This window comes from Lagenorhynchus albirostris, chromosome 20 (genome assembly GCF_949774975.1).
Source record: "Lagenorhynchus albirostris chromosome 20, mLagAlb1.1, whole genome shotgun sequence".
In the NCBI taxonomy this organism is placed as follows: Eukaryota; Metazoa; Chordata; class Mammalia; order Artiodactyla; family Delphinidae; genus Lagenorhynchus; species Lagenorhynchus albirostris.
In genome coordinates, this window is record NC_083114.1 from 11730775 (window position 1) to 11752840 (window position 22066).

The 22066-nt window shown below is 47.6% G+C and overlaps 1 protein-coding gene across 7 annotated transcripts in view; it reads left to right on the top strand.

Annotated features, from left to right (window-relative positions):
- Positions 1-19990, top strand: part of ZZEF1 (zinc finger ZZ-type and EF-hand domain containing 1) — a 113579-nt gene extending 93589 nt beyond the window's left edge. For 4 of the 7 annotated variants that reach the window (XM_060133662.1, XM_060133663.1, XM_060133666.1 and 1 more), the window contains 12 exons: positions 1728-1927; positions 3436-3555; positions 5362-5553; positions 6664-6764; positions 8109-8244; positions 8340-8699; positions 9735-9878; positions 11425-11593; positions 11761-11859; positions 12263-12428; positions 14731-14884; positions 15488-19990. In XM_060133662.1, the coding sequence (XP_059989645.1) occupies positions 1728-1927; positions 3436-3555; positions 5362-5553; positions 6664-6764; positions 8109-8244; positions 8340-8699; positions 9735-9878; positions 11425-11593; positions 11761-11859; positions 12263-12428; positions 14731-14884; positions 15488-15706 (2060 nt within the window). In that variant the 3' untranslated portion in view covers positions 15707-19990. Of the gene's footprint in view, positions 1-1727; positions 1928-3435; positions 3556-5361; positions 5554-6663; positions 6765-7425; positions 7514-8108; positions 8245-8339; positions 8700-9734; positions 9879-11424; positions 11594-11760; positions 11860-12262; positions 12429-14730; positions 14885-15487 lie in introns of those variants that run through there. The other 3 variants (XM_060133664.1, XM_060133667.1, XR_009537487.1) reach the window with 2 other exon arrangements.
- Positions 19991-22066: the final 2076 nt, after the last annotated feature.

Genomic DNA, 22066 nt, shown 5'->3' on the forward strand with positions numbered 1-22066 from the left:
TTGTTTTTGTTTTTGTTTTTTTTAATGATTCCATGTTATCTCCACTGTTAGCTTTAAAGTATATCTTATTTTTTTAGTGGTTGCTTTAGGGTTTACAGTAGTTTACCTTCAAATAATTTCTTACTGGTTGCATTAGGGTTTATAATATACACCTTTAACTCATCGTGGTCTATCTTCAAACAGTCTACCACTTCACATATAGTGAAGAAACATAGGTTTTGTATTTTTATTCCATCATCTTTTGTACTGTTGTTGTCACACATTTTACTTTTACATGATATAAACCTCACAATACATTATTTATTTTGCTTTAAAAGTCACATACTTTAAAAGGGATCTTAAAGTGAGAAAACAGTAGCTTTAGTATTTAGCCACATATTTACCATTTCTGGTGCTCTTCATTCCTTTGTATAAGTTCAGGTTTGTACCTGGTATCATTTTTTTTTTCCTGAAAAACTTCCCTTAATATCTCTTGTAGTGCAGGTCTGCTGCTACAAAATCATGATTTTGGTTCGTCCTGCCAAACCAAAGAAATATTTACTTTGACTTCATCTGTGAGATGAATTTTTCTAGGTAAAAAATTGTAGGCTGAGAGTTTTTTCTTTGTACACCTTAAAGATATTGTTCTTCTGGTTTGCATAGTTTCTGCCATGAAGTCAGCTGTCATTCTCTGTTACTCTTCAAAATGTGTCTCTTTTCTCTGCCTGCTTTTAAGATTTTTCTCTTAATCACTGCTTTTTAGCATTTTGATTATGATGTGCCTTGGCATGATTTTCATTGTGTTTCTTCTGCTTGATGGTTTAAAGAGCTCCTTGGATCTACAGATTTATAGTTTTCATCAAATTTGGGATTTTTTTGATCATTATGTCTTCAAATAGTTTTATGCCCCCGACTAGGACACTTCCACTCTCACTGGTCAGAAGACAGAATATTCTCAGAGTTCTTTGTGAGCTCCAAGAATTGTTCTGCCTACTCTGCTTTTTGACAGTTTCCTATCTAGTTTCCTCTCACATTTGTGTAGATCAGTATTCAGCCAAATACTCATGAGGAACCCTCTGTAGATATCTAGAGAGGTCTCCCACACACCCCTCTCTCTGTGCATCTCTCTTCTCTGTGATATTGTGTCCCATAAGTTCTAGCTGCCTTGACTTCCCTGAACTCTGACCTCTGTCTCCTCAGTTCATTAAAACTGGACTTGGATTTCCACTCCATGCTGTGCAGGCTGGAAATTGTCTCCAGATAGCCAGGGCTATTGGAAGGCTCACCTGGTTTATGTCCCTTCTTTCAGGGGTCATCGTCCTGTACTACCTATTGTCCAATGTCTGCAAACCATCGTTTCATGTATTTTTCCAGGGTTCTGGTTGTTTAATGTAAGAGAGTAAATCCGATCCCTTTTACTCAGGCTTGTTCTGAAATGGAAGTCTCTCATGTGTTCTGTGTTTATGAACTTCCTTTAACACCTTTGGAGACAACCTGTTTGTGTGAGTAGTAAGAATGTGAATTGCATCTCTTGGTGGCTTGGTGGGTAGGTGGCCCAGTACCACTTTTGTGCTCAGCTGCAAGCTGGCCTTAAATATAATGGCTAAGTTTGAAGCCAGAGAGATTTGTGTTTTGGGGTCTGCAGTTCTTGCTTCAGTAAGGCACATTACTGGGGAAGAAACTTTATCTGCAGGAAGTATTAACTGTGCTTTTTGTGCCTTCTTTTCCTGCCTGACATCACCCTTCAGTGAAGGACTACCAGCTGGTCCAGAAAGGAGGAGGACCGGAATGCAGCAACTCTCAGGCCCAGCTGAGCCAATACTCCCAGCACTTTGCCTTTATTGCCAGTCACCTTCTGCAAACCAGCATGGACAGCCATTGTCCCGAGGCAGTGGAAGCAACTTGGGTCCTGTCCCTGGCCCTCAAAGGATTATACAAAACATTAAAGGTAGTGGTGAGCTTCTTCTATTTGCTAATGAATCTGGCTGTGATTTAACACCTGCAGGGTATTAACTAGAAGGACATACCATCTGATTTCAATGGATGGTTAATCATAGGATCTTGATTATTTTTAGAAATAATTGGCACCTTGCACAAGGATAACTTTAAGGAAGAAACAGAGTTTTCCCAATAGTTGGTTCTCTGTAATTTTTCAGTCCTGCCTCATGGAACCAGGTACCACTACCTAATGGGCCCATAACCTTGGAAGATGAGAAGAAAAATTGACTGAACAGTTTCTCACTTGCCTCTGAACCACAGTCCCTTCTGGTTCATCCTAGGAAGAATAAAGGGGGCTAATATCTTACGGGATCTTGGAGCAATAGGTTTGGCATTTGGTGTAAGAGAAGACAGACAAGTTAAAGAGCTGGCCGATAATTGACATGGAGATGGGAAGCCTTGACTTGTGGGGAACATGATTCTTCTACCATCTGAGGGGCATCGATAGGGAGGATATTTCCAACAGAACTAGCCATGAGAGAAGGATCTCATTTGGAAAGTTTATGCATTCCCTGACTTTGGCAACACTGGCGAGGAGGCCGTGGAACGACTCAAGCACCACAAGGAGATTGGACTAGATGGCATTTCAGCTCTGGCCCAGCCCTGAGAGTTTATATTTTTAGGCTTGAGACCACACATCTGCTGTTTGCTGATTTCATGGCATTTATCACAATCTACTATTGTTTTAGTTGTTTACATTACAGTAGGAAAGAGAAAATAAACTCCCTGAGGGCAGAGACCATTTCTGTCTTTGAATCCTTCATTCTGTAAATATATGTCTATTTGTGGAGCACCAGGGGCCAGATGGAACTGAGTACGTAGTGTTGAACTAGAAAGAATGTCCCTGCTGTCATGGAGCTTTCAGCCTAAACTGCAAGGGAGACGACAAAGAGCCTGCAAGGAAATCCACCATGAGCCAGAAAGAGCCTTTCTGAGGAGGTGAAATCTGAGGTGATAAATAAGGAGTCTGGGCAGAGCATTACATCCTGGGAGAGGTCAAACTCCAGGCCTGGTTGTCAGGGAGCAGAAGGAACTACCTTAGGGCTTCAGGAAAGTGCCGAGGAGGAGATGAGACCACAGAGACAGGCAGGGAGCCTGCGGGACCTTGTCAGCTATGAATAGGGACTTGGATTTCAGTCTGCAGGGCAGTGGGAAGCTTTTGGAAGGTAGAGAGCAGGAGAGGGACATAAAACCTCTGTTCTTAGCACAGGACTCAGCACGTAGAATGTACGAAGCTTCAGAAATACTTGTTGAATGAATGAATTAGAGAGCGAACACACTTAGGTTATGGCTCAGGTTCAGAGTTTCATCCTCCCCGTTGACTCTGGAATTTTCACCAGAAGGTGAACTGGGGCCACTAGCTGAGACTGGGCTGTGACAGAGGCCTGCTTCTCCCTGAATGACCCTTACCTTCTTCACTCTGAGGCAGTTGCAGATCATTCTTTTTCTGTTTGACAGGCCCATGGTTTTGAAGAGACCCATGCTACCTTCCTTCAGACTGATTTGCTGAAGCTGCTGGTGAAAAAGTGCAGCAAAGGGACCGGCTTCAGTAAAACGTGGCTCCTCCGGGACCTGGAAGTAAGGGACCAGGGTGATTCCTGCTGCTGCTTCCTGATGCAGATTTACTGGCCTGGGAGTTAGAACCACCAGTCAGTTACAGCTGGTTCTGCCCTGTGCACTCTCATCTGGTGCAGTTGTTAAAACAGTGTCTTATATTTGTCTTCCTTTTTGGAAATAGAGATTATGACACCTGTCCTCCCTTGTCAGGGAAAATGAATTTGATGTTTCTTCAAAGAATATTGGAAGAGAAGTATTTTGTGGAAACACACGGTTGACCAATTATATCATGGTAGTAAATCTGCCCTTGAATTATAATTTCCCTTTAAACTTCCTTTGAGCTAAAATCAGTTCCTAAATTTGTCCTCACTTATGTTTATTTTATGTAGGATTTTAGTTGATAATTTTCATTTTATTCCTTTTCACCATAGGCCTTAGACTTTTCTTAGTGGAATTACTGTGGTTCCCTGGGGCGTTTCTGTGCCAAGCGTCAGCTTCAGGTCAGAAAAGACTGCTGCTGTATGGGGGTGCTCAGCTGGTCATTCTTAGTCACGCAGAGGCCTGAGCTCCAGGAAGCAGCTCTCAGTTGCCACAGGAGGATTTGGTTAGGTTTTAGGAAAGTACGCTGAAACATATTAATGGATAACCTGGTGAGCATTTGAGCTCTTGTTCTTTAGGAAATATTTTAAAGTAAATTTTTTTTTACATTCAAAAACTTATATTTTTTATATTCAGAAAGTTTGAAAAATAGAAAAGAAAGAAAAACCCCAAATTTCATCCACCCCAAACACAGCTACCGTTAGTATTATGTGTATTTCCTTTTTCTAATTTTTTTCCTTCTGTGTTTATATTACATACGTAGGTTTAGATTGTACAATGAGGCACACTGTTGAAATAAATTGAGGTCATGTGACGGCCACTTTTCTAAGCTGCTAGGTAGTTTTCATGACCACCATCTTTAATGGCTGCAGATGATCCATAAAGATGGATTTCGGTTTTTTGCCATTATTAAATGCTTCATTGACCATATCAAGAGTATAGCTTTTTACACATTTTACATTATTCCTAGAAGATGAGTTACCAGGTCAAAAGTTATGAACATTTGTGGAGCTCTTTACATTTCACCAAAATGCCTTCTAAAAGGATGATAACAACTTACACCATCAGTGGCAAAGTTAAACACGAAGGTCCCGTGTAGTTTTTATTTTTTTATTTTTTTTTCAGTGTTCTTAAAGTCTTTTATTCTATGCACATATTTTTACAAAATAGGGTAATGCTATATAACATGGCTTTTCTCTAAATATCATCTAACAAACGCTTTTCAGAACCAATAGAAATTTGTCATTATTTGTAAGGAATGTTCCTTTGTGTGAGATGTGCACTAATCAAACTCCTACTGTTGGAAATTTAGCTTGTTCCCAGTTTTTTGTTTGTTTGTTTTTTTGTTTTGTTTGTTTTTTTACATCTTTATTGGAGTATAATTGCTTTACAATGGTGTGTTAGTTTCTGCTTTATAACAAAGTGAATCAGTTATACATATACATATGTTCCCATATCTCTTCCCTCTTGCGTCTCCCTGCCTCCCTCCCACCCTCCCTATCCCACCCCTCCAGGCGGTCACAGTCCCTTGTAGTTTTTAGTCAGCATTTCTTTGATTATAAGTATGGTTGAACATGTTTTCATATTTCTTTACTAATTTTACATTCTTTTTGTGAATTCTGATGTCTTTTAAAAGGTTCAGTCAGATATTTTCTACCCTTTGAGGGTTAAAGATCTCACCCACTAAACACTCATGTTCCTGCCCTGCCTGATTTTCTTTCTGTATAGATTTTGTCCATCATGCTGTACTCCTCAAAAAAGGAGATCAGCACTTTGGCTGAGCATGGAGAGCTGGAGCTGGATGAGCGAGGGGACCAGGAGGAAGAGGTGGAACGGTCAGTCAGCAGCCCGGGTGAGCCGGAGCAGAAAAAGCTGGACCCTCTCGAAAGCCTGGATGAGCCCACCAGGATATGTTTCTTGGTACGTTCTTGGGTCACGGTGTGGACTGAGGAAGGGACTCTAAGGAATGGATTCTCTTTGGCTTGGGCTGTGTTTTAGCCTCCATGTGAAAATGCTTCAGACTGATGTCCTGAGAATGCACTTCCTGAAGGCTCAGTCGGTATTGTGCAGAATTCGTCCAGAGGGATGGAAAAGCCCTATTACAACAGTAGTTCTTAATGTTTGGGGGGTCATGGACCCAAAAGCTTTAGATCGTTTCTCCCATAAACTATACTTGCAAATAACTTTTGTAAAATTTTGCATGTAATTTCAGGCCTGTCCATAAATCCCCAGGTGACAGTCTGTCCTCACAGTTTCTCAAGACACACTCCTACTTTCCCTGGATAATCCACTCTTCCTCAGAATGATGTGAAAATGGGCAAGGGCTTGGACTTCAAAGGGTCTAACTGTGTGAAGAGTAAACAGAGAGTATGGGGTGGATATAAGAAAAGCAAGTACAGTTTTTAAAAACATCAAAAGAAAGTCCAGTACTTAGATTTATGTGCCACTTAACAAACTTGAGTGCAAGGCAGCTGCTACAGAGAAGCTAGCAATGAATACAATTTGGTGGGTTATTATTGACTATTAACAGTACATTTGTTTGCATGACTTTTTTTTTTGGTGTTTCCATGTTTTATATCTTCCTTTGAATTTATAACAGTAATGCAGATTTTACAGTCCATGTTTTAGGGCTTATAATCTTTTTTAATTTTTTTATAATTTTTTATTTTTTTGTGGTACGCGGGCCTCTCGCTGCTATGGCCTCTCCCGTTGCGGAGCACAGGCTCCAGACACGCAGGCTCAGCGGCCATGGCTCACGGGCCCAGCCGCTCCGCGGCATGTGGGATCTTCCCGGACCGGGGCACGAACCCGTGTCCCCTGCATCGGCAGGCAGACTCTCAACCACTGTGCCACCAGGGAAGCCCAGGGCTTATAATCTTATATACATGAAGTGCCCATGTGATGTTTTTAAATTATAACTTGTGGTAACTTTAGGAAATAATTGTTTTATCACTTTTGAGGTCAGATCATCAATAATGTGTTAAAGTAGTTTAAATTGTCTCTCTTCTACTTCCTCCTTGTGGCCTTCAGATGGCTCACGACGCCCTCAATGCCCCTCTGCACATTCTCCGGGCCATATACGAACTGCAGATGAAGAGGACCGACTCTTTCTTCCTGGAGGTTCAGAAGAGGTAAGGGACATTTAGATGCAGCCAAAGTGTAGTGAGTGAGGCAACAAGTAAGGGCGGGACTCTGTTTACCTCCTGCCAACTAGATCTGGGTAAAAACTCCTGACGGGCCAAAGAGCAGTTGGTTTTCAGTTCTTCATAAAGCGACATGAAAGCTGGCTGTGCCACACCGCATGGCTCATCTTTGAGTTGTGTTGTGTGCTTCTTCTTTAGGAGGAGCTTTATATTCGCAGTCTGCCTCTTAGAGTAAACTCGTTGTGGGGGCAGAGTTTTGACACAGACGCCAAGGTTTCTCTCCCACGTCAGCCCAGGGAGCAAACGGTGCAGAGCAGGACCTTCTGGTACATTCTGGTCAAACATGTCCTTTCGTTTGTTTGTTTTTTCACTTCTGTACACTATTTTCGTGTTTTTTCTTCAAGGATTATTATAAAATTAACAATATACCCTTCCTCTTGGCCAGAAAGTTCAGAGCTAGTTCTCGGGCCCAGCTCTTAAATTTGTGGAGAACTTTATGTTTCTGCAACTAATCTCCTCCTCCATCCCCCACATCCTAGTTTTGACTTCCTATTCTGATTTATATCCAATTCCAATTTAATTTTCTTTTATTTCATATTTCTATTTTCCCATATGTATTTCTTATCTACTGCCTCAAATCCTTTGTGAGATGAGGCAGGGTTGCATCAGTTAGGACACAGAAGTATCATGGTCAAGGAAGATGGAATTTGTTTTCCCTCTCACGGCACAGTCCAGAGGTAGGCAGTAGCCTATGGTGGGTGGGCGGTCTGCTTCACAAGGGACCCCGCACCCCCAAGGGTGCTGTCCTCATCTGTGTCCTCAGAGCTGGCTCCCCGACACCAGCTCTTTGTTCCAGCCCAGGGGAAAGGGGGAAGGTGGGGAAAGGAGCTCATCCTTAACCCAGTTGTTTGAGAGCAAGCTGCGGAAATGGCACACGTTACCTCACTGGCCTCCCGTTGGCGTGACCCTAGTTGCGTTGCTGCTAGGAGGACTGGGAACTCTGTCTCCAGCTGGGTGATTGTGTGTCCTGCTAAAACTTCAGGGGACTTTGTTTCTAAATGAAAGGAAGAATGGATCCTAAGGAATGGCTTGCACCTCTGCTTTGGGCACATGGGCATGCGTGCACGTTTGTGTGCCCGTTTGTGTGCACGTTTGCGTGCACGAATAGATGAACACTGTGAATCTAGTGTGCGAAATATGGAACGTAATAACGTAATTGCAAAATAACAGGAAAATAACTCGGATCGGCATTTCTGCAAGTTTCACTGCAGGTTAAACTCTTGCCTTTCTGTAACTAGGGTGCCCAGCTTTGTGTTTCTTCCTCCTCTTCAGGTTTGACGGGGATGAGCTCACCACTGATGAAAGAATACGGACCCTGGCTCAGAGGTGGCAGCCCAGCAGGAGTCTGAGACTGGACGAGCAGAGCGCCAAAGCTGTGGATACAGACATGATTATCTTACCATGCTTGGTATGTTGCCCCACCTGGGAAGCAAGGTGTCTGCCCTGCCCCCACCCCAGTTGTGAGAAGGCCAGGCCTCTGTGACGGTGGTCTTTGGGTTGCAGTCCCGGCCCGCACGCTGTGACCAGGCCACCACGGAGTCAAACCCTGTGACCCAGAAGCTGATCTCCAGCACAGAGAGTGAACTGCAGCAGAGCTACGCCAAGCAGCGGCGCAGCAAGAGCGCCGCCCTCCTGCACAAAGAGCTCAACTGCAAGAGCAAGAGGGCTGTGCGCGACTACCTCTTCCGCGTGAACGAGGCCACAGCAGTCCTGTACGCCCGCCATGTGCTCGCATCCTTGCTCGCTGAGTGGCCAGGGCACGTGCCAGTGAGCGAGGACATCCTGGAGCTGAGCGGCCCTGCCCACATGACCTACATTCTGGATATGTTCATGCAGCTGGAAGAAAAGCACCAGTGGGAGAAGGTAATTAGGCAGCCGGGCTGGGCTCTTACCCCACTTGCTCCTCCTCTGTGTCCCTCCCAGCCCCCCGCTGGGGCGTTTGAATAGGCTTCCTCTAGGGAGTGCCTTCCTGGAGTGAGGTTACCTGTGTGGCTCTGCAGCCCCCCTGACAGGTGTGAACGCAACAAAGGCAGGGTCAGGTCGCTGTTAAACTCTCCCAAGTACGGGCCTGGAGCCGAGCTCATGGCCTAGGCAGACTTGGTGCTCAGGGAGTGTTTGATGTAACAATCCACGAAACCTACCCTTGCAGTTTTCCTTTTTTGTTTTCAGACTTATGAGTCTAACTCTCCTCGATAGCCTGTCTCTTCTCATGTTCCCTAGGGTCTCACACAGTGTGAAGTCTGCGGGACAGGGTTAATTATGATTCTGACAGCCTGTTCCCGTAATACAGGAAGCCTTCCAGGAAGGTTTACATCGTCTGTTTTAAACCATGGTTTCTAGAATGTCTACCTCAGGTCAGACACTCTGCCACACTTACACCTGTGTTACGTTGTGACCCAGGGAGTTTTATTGGTGAAGAAGTCAAGCCCGGGAGGCTTGTCCAAGGCTCCCAGCTTCTGGGTGGCAGACGTGGGGTCTTACCAGAGTCTGTGCATTCTCTTAAGTCCAGTGCTCTAATTTTTTTTTTCTTTGGCCACACCTTGTGGCATGTGGGATCTTAGTTCCCTGACTAGGGATCAGACCCGTGCCCCCTACAGTGGAAGCACGGAGTCCTAACCACTGGGCCGCCAGGGGAGTCTTCAGTGCTCTAATTTTAAGTTTCAACTTGACAAGTGGTGACCATCTTTTGTTTTGTTTTTAAATCACATCTTCGACTTGGTCTTTTGAAGTAGTGCTGGGTTACCAAACTTTCACAGGACTGGAAGCATTTCTTCCACTTCCTTCTGTGTAGAACCAGGGGACCCACACAGCAGAACTCAGGAGCCCTGGGCACAGTCTCTAGCTGAACTACAAAGTTTTGTCACCATCTTCCCATGTTCCCTGCCTGTGTCCCACCAGATACTGCAGAAGGTGCTCCAGGGCTGCCGAGAGAGCATGCTAGGCACCATGGCCCTGGCTGCCTGCCAGTTCATGGAGGAGCCAGGAATGGAGGTGCAAGTGAGGGAGTCGAAACACCCGTATAACAACAACACCAACTTTGAGGTACGATCCAGGGTCGGCCAGACTCGCCCAGCCTCAGGGTACGCAGCTGGCAGGACCTGCAAGGGTTGCTGAGTAGCATGAATTTCATCAGCTCCCACTGTGGCACTTTCTGCCTGGACAGACATGGCCTAGAATGTGCTCCCGTGGTCTCAGCAGCAGTCTGCCTCCCTGAAGCCAGTCCCGGGAATCTATACAAACAAGTCGTTTCTTCTCCTGACCTTGTTTTAATAGAAAGCAAGGGGCCACCCGGCCCTGGAGGAGAGATTCCTCTTCCTGCAGCAAGGTCCTTAGAGTGAGGCCTTGGTGTCTCTGGCAGAGACTTTGAGTGTGGGTCTGGGTTCAGCCCTCACTCTGTCCATCTCCTGATGACCTGGCCACACCTTGGAGTCTCCCACCCCTTTGTTTAATTACCCAGAACTGAGAAGCCGCATCTCTTCCTTCCTTAACTCTGTACGTGGAGAGATGTAGGAGTTTGGATGAGGCAGGAGGGTGGCGGCCTCAGTTATCCTCATTGACTTAATGCTGCTTGCATTTCTTCATCTCTTTTCGAAATGTTGGTGCTGTCGTTCTGAGTAGGTGACGGCCTGTGGCCACAGTGGTGGGCGATAGAGAAACTAATCCAGGATATGGTTGTTGCCAGCTGAGGTTTCGTTTTGCAGACGTATAAACCTCCTCACTCTCTACCTTCTAAGCCTCTTTTCTTCCCCGGCTCCTAGGCTCTGTCCCCACTCCCCCAGCCCCACGTAGACGCACCTAGTGAGCTAGCGAGTTCTACCTCAGAGCCCTCAGAGTGATCACCTTACCTTCTCCACTGCCCTGACTCCTCCCCTTCCCTGGGTCCCTTCCTCTGCTCCTCTCTGATCCCCCACTGCTGGCCTGCCCCGGCCCTGGCCTTGCTGCACACCAGCTGTCACAGTGATCCTGGTACAGCACAAACCTAACCTAGGCTTTCTCCTGCTTACAACCTTTCCAGGGCTCCCCCTGCTGTCCAGACAAGTCTCAACACTTCATTTTAGCACACAAAGCCTTCTGCATCTGTCCCTGCCAGCCTCTCCAGGGTCACGTCACCCCTGTCCCCATCTCCCAAGCATATGTGCACACAGAGCTCACCCTGTACCTCAGACACATCCCTGAACATGTCAGGCTTTCCAGTCAGTGCTCTTTCCTTTGCCTGGAATGTACCCGCCAGGTGCTCATCTCTGTCACCTGCCTCCTGCCATTCCTTCCTCCTGGACAGGCTGCTCCTGTGCCCCCAGTCTCCACAGCAACCCAAACATCCCTTCACTGGGACTCTTTTCTGCCCTCGCCTCCTCTCCCCTCCCCCCACTCCTTCGAGCTGTGCCCCAGGCTGCACAGTGTGCTTCCTGCCGTGTTTGCAGCCATGTGCGTTCTCCCCTACTCAGCTGGGCCGAGAGCTCCTGGAAGGCAGGGGCTGTGACTTACCCCTTCTTACGTGCCCAGTTTTAACTGCAGATTGGCACAAGGAAGACTTCAGTCACTGTCCAGTGGCCAGCGATGTCAGGAATGTCCTTGTTTCCCCTCCTAGGATAAAGTTCACATTCCTGGTGCAATCTACCTCTCAATCAAATTCGATCCTCAGTGCAATACAGAGGAGGGCTGTGACGAGCTAGCCATGTCCAGCAGCAGTGACTTTCAGCAGGATCGACACAACTTCAGTGGGTCTCAACAGAAATGGAAAGATTTTGAGCTTCCAGGTAGTAAATAAGTACTGAGTTATACAGACTCTTAACGTTAAGTACATAGAAGGGAAATTGTTGAAGGATTTAAAACTGTGTTGAATCTGTCTCAGTGGAAAGCGCTCACTTGCCTTTCCCTGTTGCTGCAGTGTCCTGACTTGTTTTCTGATTCTTGTGTGCCCCAGGAGATACTCTGTATTACCGCTTCACCTCTGACATGAGCAATACCGAGTGGGGCTACAAATTCACTGTGACAGCTGGGCACCTGGGGCGATTCCAGACAGGTGTGTGCTCTGGTCTTTCTGTTTGCGTGATCTCCCGGCCCGGGACACTCTGGGGTTCGGTGCCATTATGTCACTGATCTTTGTTAAAATCAAAGCAGGTACTTTTCTCTGAGACTTCAACAAATATGTCCACAAGGCCCACGCACGTCCCTCGTGAATGTGCTGGAGTTGGCAGGTTGTAACTTCTAAAGGGCCATCTGTCAAGACCTAGGAAAGATGCTTGTTCTCTTAGAATTTGCCAAGGGCATTCTGCAAAAAGGAAGAACTGAAAGTGTTCCTATGTTGCTTTTACATAAGGCATAATTTCAGGTGAAATGTAAATGATCACAGTGGTTTCCTCCTATTCATTAAAACTTGAGCAGTTTACATTTTTCAAATGTCTCTGTGTTGTGGGGGTTGCCAGGATTCGAGATTTTGAAGCAGATGCTGTCAGAGGAAAGAGTTGTGCCACACCTCCCGTTGGCCAAAATTTGGGAATGGCTGGTGAGCGTGGCCTGTCGCCAGACTGGTCATCAGCGGTTAAAAGCCATCCACCTACTCCTGAGGATCGTGCGATGCTGCACCCACAGGTAAGCTGCCTTCTGGATACGAGTCCCTTGCTGGGTATTTGTATTGTGAATATCTCCCCCCACTTCGGGGCTTGCCATTCACTCTGTTAGTGGTGTCTTTGATGAGAAGTTTCTAATTTTAATGTCTTCCAGTTCATCACTCATTTCCTTTATGATAGAGCTTTCATTGTCCTATTTAGGAAATTTTTGCCTTATTTGACCTTGGGGTCATGAAGATAAAGCTTAATTATTTTTTCTTCCATATTTAGGTCTACAGTCCACATGGAATGAATTTTAGTGCATGATTTGAAGGGTAGGGTCAAACTTTGCTTTTTCTCACATGGATCTCCACTTAACTCGAAAGCCCACCTTTCCCCTCACCACACTCCAGTGCCATCTTTGTCACAGAGAAGGTGTCCATATACACATGGATCCCTCCCTGGTTGCTTTTGTTCCATTGGTCTTTTTGGTTATCTTTGTGCCAGTACCACACTTAGATTTTGTAGCTTTATAGCAAATTTACGTTATCTAGCAGAATAAATCCTTCAACTGGTTCTTCATCTTCAAGATTGTCTTGGCTATTTTTACCCTACATGTCCATGTAAATTTTAGAATTAGTTTATTTCTTTCCCCCCCACCAGCTTTATTGAGGTGTAATTGACAAATAAAATTGTAATGTATTTAAAGTATAGAAGGTAATGATTTGATACATAATACATTATACATTGTGAAAGGATTCCCACAATCGAGTTAACTAACACATCCATCACCTCATATGTTTACCTTTTTCTGTGGTATGTGACAACACTTAAATTTCACCCTCTTGCTGAAATTTGCTTTTCAGCAAATTTCTGTTATGTGTTATAGTATTGTACACTATTATCAACTGTAGTCACCATGTTGTATAATAGATCCTCAGACCTTATCCATCTTGTAACTGAAAGTTTATACCCTTTTACCAGCCTTTCTCCATTTCCCCCACTTCCCAGCCACTGGCAACTACCATTCTAAGTCCCCGTTTCTATAGGATTGACTTTTTTTTGGATTCCACATAAAAGTGATACCGTGCAGTGTTTGTCTTTCTTTATCTAGCTTATTTCACTTAGCATAATGCCCTCCAGGTTCATCTATGTTGTCAGAAATGGCAGGATTTCCTTTTTTCTCATAACTGAATAATATTTCATTGTGTATATATACACCACATTTTCTTTATCCATTCGTCCATTGACAGGCATTATTTCCAGACATTGGCTATTAGGAATAATACTGCAATGAACATAGGAGTACTGATAATCTCTTCGAGATAATGATTTCATTTCTTTTGGATATACCCAGAGGTGGGATCGCTGGATCATTTGGTAGTTCTAGCTTTAATTTCTTGAGGAACCTCCATACTGTTGTGCATAGTGGCTGTACCAGTTTACGTTCCCACCAACAGTGCACAAGGGTTCTCTCTTTTCTCGACATCCTTGCCAGCATTTGTTTTCTCTTATCTTTTTGATGAAAGCTATCCTAACACAGGTGAGGTGATATCTTATTGTGGTTTTGATTTGCATTTCCCTGATGATTAGTGATAATTGAACACCTTTTTATGTACCTGTTGGCCATTTGTATGCCTTCTTTGGACAGATGTCTCTTTAGGTCATTTGCCTATTTTTTTTAATTTTTTTATTTTATTTTATTTTTTTGCGGTACGCAGGCCTCTCACTGTTGTGGCCTCTCCCGTTGCGGAGCACAGGCTCCGGATGCGCAGGCTCAGCGGCCATGGCTCACGGGCCCAGCCGCTCCAAGGCACGTGGGATCTTCCCGGACTGGGGCACGAACCCGTGTCCCCTGCATCGGCAGGTGGACTCTCAACCACTGCGCCACCAGGGAAGCCCTGATAACATTTTTGATATGTTTATTTACTATTGTTTTTAATATGGTCACACAATACTACATATACAGTTTTTAAATGTTTACATTTTATGTTGCGTATCTTGCTCTTTTCCACTTAACGTTTATCTTGAGATTTTTTCTGCTGTCACTGGAAGTTTTTAACAACCATTTTTAAAGATGTGCAGTTGATTTACATGAATGTGCTTGAGGATATCCTTTTCCCCGGAGTCCTGGTTTGAAGTTGAGATGCTGCCCCTTTTTTTTATTTGCCATTGGTGAATATTTTGGGCTGTTTTGGGGGGTGTGAGGTGACTGGAACTGTCCTGTCCTGCCTTTACTGGATGGGGGGGCGGGGAGTGTTGGAGCTGCAGTGCCCGGCAGCTACCCTCTGTCTGTCTGACATCTGATGGGCGTGATCCCAGCAAACCATACCCCTCTCCCACAGCGACCTCTGTGACCTCATGCTGTTGAAGCCCCTGTGGCAGCTCTTCACCCAGATGGAGTACAGCCTGTTTGAGGACGTGACACAGCCTGGCATCCTGCTGCCCCTGCATCGCGCCCTTACCGAGCTCTTCTTTGTCACTGAGAACCGCGCCCAGGTGAGGGCCTGTCCTGCCTCCCCACCAGGTTCCGGGCCTCTGCTTCGTCTGCTGCCTGGGGCCAGCGCTGGGCCTCAGGTCACAGCCCTCTGAGAGCCCAGGGTGTCGTGGGGGCTTGGCAAACCCTCACAGGGAGACAAGCGTGGCCTGGGGCCCGGGGTTCCCCTCTCTGCCACCCCAGGGAGCCAGGCCCTCCCCAAGATTGCTTGTTTGCTCAGGCCTGATGCCAAAGGGGGAAGGAAACTGCCCTGGATCGACTCTTGACAGCAGTGAGTTTGGGAAAATAAACCAACAGGTTCTTTCTTCTTCCTCTTTTCCCTCCCCTCAGCACAATAGACTCATTGACTGTGAGAGATGAAAGGGCCTTTCAGAACTCTTTAGCTTAAGCCCTCGTTTTATAGTGAGGAGACTGCGGTGAGTCAGGACACCTGGTTCCCCACCGTCCTGCTCCTTCCGTGGCTCCCAAGGAAAGCAGACAGTGAGATGTCTGGCAGAGTGGGCAGCAGTGTCCCACCCGAGTCTTTTGGGGCCTTGGGTCGTGGGTAGTGGGTGGGTGTCCGCTAGCAGGTGGCCTCTGACAGCTGCCCTCCGCTCTTTCCGCAGGAGCTCGGCCTGCTGCAGGATTACCTGCTGGCCTTAACCACCGACGACCACCTTCTGCGCTGCGCGGCGCAGGTACGCCCTCCCCGGGCGGCCGAAATTCCCCCGGCACCCGTGCAGACTCCACCCCAGCTTTACACGGAGCTCTGTTCCCAGTCAGCCACTTCCTACTGGTGTCACAGAGAGCAACGGAGCCCCATTTATCAGTGTCGTTCGTATTAAACTGTGGGGTCAGTAGACACTAGCAAGAATTTGTGGCTTTTACACCAGAACAACCAGTGCCTTAAATTTATAGTTTGGCTGATCCCTGAAGTTTCCATAGAGGATTTCAGATATTTTTGGATGTAACTTTCTTCCCTGGTAGGAGAACTCCTCTCTGACAGCTATTGGGTCTCAGGGCCCCTTTGTGCTTTTAAATTACTGAGGATCCCCAAAAGCTTTTGTTTATATGCATTATATATATTGATATATACTGTTAGAAATTAAATTAGATTTTAAATTTAGAAATTAAGTTAGAAATTAAATGCTAAACACTTATCAATTTGTTTTTTAAAATAATCTCATTCTATTTAATACTACAGTTGTGAAAAACAACGGTATTTTTCAAAACAAAATAATTTTTGAGAAGGGTAGCGTTGTGTTCCATTTTTGCAGATCTCTTTAATGTCTTCCTTAACAGAAGACAGCTGGATTCGCAGATCTGTTTCTGCTTTCAGTTGTTCTACTATCACATAGCAGCCTCTGGAAAACGCCACTGTATACTCGTGAGAGTATGAAAGTGAAAAAAGAGAAATAATGTCTTGGTATTATTATGAAAATTGTTTCCACGACACGGAGCCCCTGAAAGGGTCTGGGGAACCCGCAGGCTCCAGACTACATTTTGAGAACCTTAGGCTCACAGACTCCTTGAACATCGTAGAGTGTGTGGTCTGCGTCCACAGTGGACAGACGGGGACACGGAGGCTCAGAGAAGGGAAAGATTTGCCCGCAGTCTCACTTGAGGGGCATCCAGCTGGGACTCCCGGCCAGCGCCCTGCACTCTGTTCCTGACAAGTTTTCTCAGTGAACCTACGGTCCTCCTACAAAAAAGGGTCAGAGTGCCTGCTTAGAAGCGGGCTTCCCCATCCACTACAGAGGGGTTTGTGTGAATCGTCCTGACCCCGAAGGCAGAGTGAAAACTCCCTCCCCTCCTGACGGATGCCTGCCAGCCCTGCCATCACCACCCGTGGTGTCCCAAGGTTTCACACAGTGAAATCTTGACATTTGACCGTTTTGACACTGGAAGCTTTGACACCGCATCACATATTGCTGTGGCTCCTCCCTCACCTGCCGCTGTGTCCGGTCTCCTAATCCTCATTCTGACCCTCCCTGCAACCTGTCCACTTTGCTGGACCGGCGCTCTGCTTCTTCTCCCTGCTTCCGCCTCTTCCTTCCCCAGCCCCTGCCCCCGGCTCCTGCTGCCTTGGCTTGGAGACCAGCCTTGGCCTGGCTCCAGGGCGTCTGCCTTCCCAGCATTGCTTCCCGGGGGGGGGGGGGGCACTGGCTGTTTGTTTCTTCCCTTCTGCACTTTTGTGCTGCTGTCCCCATTCCCTAAACAGCTTTCCCAGACCCCCCCGCAGATGTGCCCTCTGAGCCCCCAGAACTGCACCTGCTCCTCTCTCGGGACAGTGATGATTCTGGCTACATTTGGAGTTTCCATGTGGACTTTCTTGATAGCTTTGTCTTTCACTCTAGGCTACTGTGGTCCCCCTGGTGAGGGGAACCACATCTGGCTCGCGTCTGCCTCTCCCCTTCCCTCCTCAGGTGCTCAGCTGAGGGTCTTGTTCTGTCAGCAGTTAGTGACCCAGCAGGTGACCGGTTCTTGACGTTGGTGATGACTCTTTCTCCCTCCACAGGCTCTGCAGAACATTGCTGCTATCAGCCTGGCCATCAACTACCCAAACAAGGCCACCCGCCTCTGGAATGTTGAGTGTTAGCCCTTGGTATGGTGTGCATGGAACTAGCTAATCTGTCCACAAGGATCTTAGAGCAGATGTCTAAACTCATTCGGGAAGATTCCTGTGGCGTTGGTGCCTGGCTCTCCCTGAGCTCCCCCTTCCACCCCAACTAGAATGCCAAGCCGCCATGTCTCCGAGAACTTCCCGTGTCACAGGCCAGGCACCCGCACGTACCATAGCATGTGAGAATAAGCAGACCAGTGCAAAATTATTCAGAAAGGGCAGGCAGCAGGCCCTTGAGAAGGTTGTTCAGAGGCCAGCCTCCTCCAGGGTCTGTCCCTGCAGAAGCCACAGCCCCAAGAAGACCTGGCTGCAGCCGCTCTGGAAAGGAATCTGTCTCCGTTGAGCTGGAACTGCCTGCACTTGACTTTCAGGGGAAGACAGGGTCTGCCCTGAGCCACCTTTCTCAGCAGGACCTCCAGCAGCAGCCTGGGAGCTCCTCCTTTGCTTTTGCTTCTTGAGACTGGGTCATCCAAACCAAAACCAGTGAGAGCCCCTCGGGGCTGCCACCTGGTCCCCACCATTCAGTATGGAACCCACTGCCGCACTGGCCCCCTGCATAGCCTCGGCCGTCCCGGAGAAATCCTTGGTGAGAACAAGTGCCCTTGGGAACAGCCAGCAGGCCGCCGTGCACGTCCACCCGTGCCCTGCTCCCAGCACAGCTGCGTTGTTTTAGTTGTTGTTTTAACATATTTCGGTTCCCACCTCATGTTCTTAGAAAGAACCACACCAACTCCCTTGAGAGAAGCTCGGGGGCCTGACCAGTGGATCGGTCATTCCGGGGGACAAACTGGTTTGTGTGAAAGTAGCAGAACTTGAAGAATACTCTTTAGCTTCTGTACCTAAAGATTTGAAATGTAATCACAGGATATCTTACCTTAGAAGTAAAACAAACAAAACCACATGATTGTATTTCTGCTCCACGGTCGTGGTAGTCCATCACGTCCACCTCTGGGACTCTCCATGGTTACTTGGCTGTCACTTGTCTGGCAATAACTACATTAGTTCTAATGAATGCTGTTTTCCACATTTTTTTTTAAATGGTTGTAGTCTTGCCCTGAAGTGCTGATTACTATTCTCTTTCCAAAGCCACGCTTTGGAGTGTGAGGCTGGGTTGGCACCTGTGCCATGGATAAGCCTCAGTGGGACTCGCCATTTGAAGAATGTTTGAGCCAGCTGCCATTTAAGGGCGGGGGTCTGGGCCCGAGCATGTCCCCCCACACAGGGCCAAGCCCAAGGAAGGCTCATCATACCCAGGGCCAAGTTGAGCAGATCAGCACTGCCATGGCCTCGGAAGCCCCCTCTGCAGGGCCCAAGACTCCTGGTCCCAGGAGCATCTCACCACAAGAGCACTTTTGCCTTCTGGGTCAGGAGGCCAAGGTGCAGCGACCTTCTGCAGCCCTAGAATTGGATTCTCAGCCCAGCCCCAAGCTGCATGTGGAGCCATTATGGAGGGAAGAATTCAAAGGAGACAGAAACAAACAGGACAGGTCCTGAAGCTCGGTGACCTGAAGCCCATCACCCTGGTGTCGGAAAGGCCCGGGCATGGCCTGGTGTCCCACGGTGTTGAGGTGTGAGGCGCTGCTGGCTTGGTAGAAGCCGCTTTCTCATCTTTTGCTCTGCCTGCATCCCCAGAGAAGGGCCTACACTCCGTACCACCCAGACCCGGGTGGGTCTCGCAGTGAGGAGGGAAATCACAGAGAAGCGCCGTGCTTGGGAGGAGAGGTCCCTACTGCGGGCTCGGGCTCACTGAGGGGCTCCACGGAAGGTCAGCATGGAGATGGTGCACTCACTGCTTACCCTCGCCATGCCCCCCACCTCCCCGATACCCCTCCGTGCCTCAAACTGACAGCAGCCACCAGCTTTGCTCCCCATGCTCCCTCCTGGAAGATAAACTGTAAATAAACGCTGGACTCCTCATAGCTTCTCTGTGTACACCACCCTTGCTATTCTGGTCTCTCTGTGTTCAGTTTGCACAGAATAAGCCTCGGTTTCCCCTTCACACACAACTGCTGCTCTCTCCTGGGAGGGTCCTGCCTGGCCCAGCTCCCCTGCATCGCACCCGCCTCTGCTTCCAGCCACTGGGTGGCGCCGCTGAGCCAGGCCCCGCTCCCCTGGTCCCCAGCTGGGCCAACAGCATCCGAAAGCGCGATTTCCATCAAGACCAACATCCCTCTGATCCTTCTTAGGCAGGACTGCCTGGAATGAGATAAAACTGGCAGGAATGAAGGTGTTGTGGAAACATGTGCCTAATCTATAAAGAAATCTGTTCCAAACCATGTATATTGTACAGACAGACGCTGTTCCTAACGAGGAGTGACTTATTTTCATCATCGTTTTTAATTTGTTTTCTTACAGGTTTACGATTTTGAATTTTTCTTATTTGGTTGAAGGAAAGAATTTTGATTATATCAGCTGAGTAAGTTCAGCCTGTATAAAGGATGTTAAGTTGTGGGTAAAATATGCAAATGAAGAGAAATATATTGTACAAATTCTATATAAAAAGGTACACTTGTGTGTGGGCTTTTCTTTTTTTCCTTCTGCCTCTCTTATGAAGATGATACCTGGAGTTTCTATCAAGTCCATCCTGATGAATTTCTAGAATCCCACGGCCTCAGGGTAGAAAGGAATCAGAACGGTTCTTAGCTCCGATACCCCTCCCAGCTGCACCTCCTGCCTTGACTATAGCCGTGCAGGAGATGCCCCTCCCCTCGGGCTTATGGTCTGGGGGGCTTATGCTCAGCCCCTGCCCCCTGGGCCTGTCCGTCTGCACAGCTACTCAGAGGTTTGTGCACATACACGCTCTCTGCCCGGTCAGCTCCTCTCCAGCCACACGCCCCAGCTGCATCCCAGGCACCCCTCACCTCTTGTGGCTCACAGGACCTGTGTGCAGCCAGCCGAGGGGAGGAAGGCAGGGGTCTCACGGGGCTGCTACCCATCCAGGGCCCGGTTTCCTCCTTGCCTGCCTCTGGACCGGCTCCTGACAAAACACGAGGCCGACGTCTGCCCATCCTGGGGTCTTGCGCTTCCTCCCTCACATCGCTGGTTTGCCACTTACTGCTGTGCCCCCTTCTCAGCCACTTTCCTAGTGCTGAGGGCTGTCTCATGAATTAGAGAAGAGAGACTTTGGTGGGAGCTGGATGTAACCAATCTTCGAGGCCCGTCTGTTCCGGCCTGAAAGCATCTTGACACATCCCCCCTAAAGCCCCCAGACTGCCTTCTGAGGAATCCGGGGCCAGGACCCAGGACCCAGACTCAGCCCTCATCATCCTTGAGGCCGGAGAGAAAACTGGATCAGCGTGGGGCTCAGCAGAACTGGGTGCTCCCAAGGCCTGTGCAGCCACTGAGTCTCCCTCTAGAGCCTGTGGGTGATGCTTTCGCCCTCTCCTGTCTCACAGCGTTACCTAAGCAACATTGATTGCTTGGGCCTTTACTCCAAAAAGTCGGCCTGGAGAGGCTGGCTGTGTTGTGCTCTGTCCGTCTGAGCCCCGTGCTGCTGCTCTGACACTGCTTTTGCTTGGCTGGAAAGGCTGCCTGCTGAGATTAACCCACGAGTAAACAATAGAAGGTCACAGAGGTCAATAGCAATCTGAACTCAAGCCTTTTAGAACGGAAGGGAGACACAGTTCAACCAGCCAAGCCTCCTCATTTGAGAAAGAACTAGAAGCTGTGAGAGGTCAGCTTGAAATCGCACAGGAAGTGGTGGCAGAGCCAGACCAGCTCAGTTCTTCTGACACACCAGCCCCAAAGCTATCACCGTGGTAGGCACACGTTCATTCATTCAACAAACAAATTTACTCAACCAATCAGCAGTAAGCCACCCGGTTAAAAACCCAGGCTCTGGCTTTAAATTCTGATGTTTTCAAGGATTTTAAGCCCCCGGTGTTTCCTCTTCATATACTAAGTTCTCCAGTCTGCATTTTAATTAAAATGGTAATTTCTATTAAAAACAAAACCAGCCTCCGGATTGAGGCCAAATGTAAACATGGCCCTGTGTGCCCTATATGGTGGACCCTGTCACTTACTACCCTTTCCCACCCACTCCCCTTCCCTGCTAACAGAATCCAATTTTTTTGCAGGTGGCGACTGGAGATACTTTAATCTCAAGAAAGATAGGACCTTACACTAGCTCCTGAGGAAAGTCACGATTGGTTTAAATCCGTCTCGGTAATCTCATTTCTATTTGCTGAATGTTCACTTTTCCAGCCCCTCCCACAGTCAGGGTACCTGTGTGACCCAGTTCTGGCTAAAGAGAATTCAGCTTAAGCCTGTTGGGAGGCCTTGGGGAAGGGATTTTGCCCCGGCTTGGCACTCCCGCAGCAGTCTTGCTGCCACGGGGCAACCTCCAGAAGTGCGTGCGTGCGTGTGTGTGTGTGTGTGTGTGTGTGTGTGTGTGTGTGTGTGAGAGAGAGAGAGAGAGAGAGGGAGAGGGAGAGGGAGAGGGAGAGGATGAGAGAGAATATGTTTGTTGTTGTGCGGTCTCTTCCAGCTGAAAGCAATTCTGACCCAAGTTTATGCAACAATTTGGCTCCAATAGTTCGAAAAAATGTCGTAGTTCTGTCTCATCACGTCAATACGAAAGGTA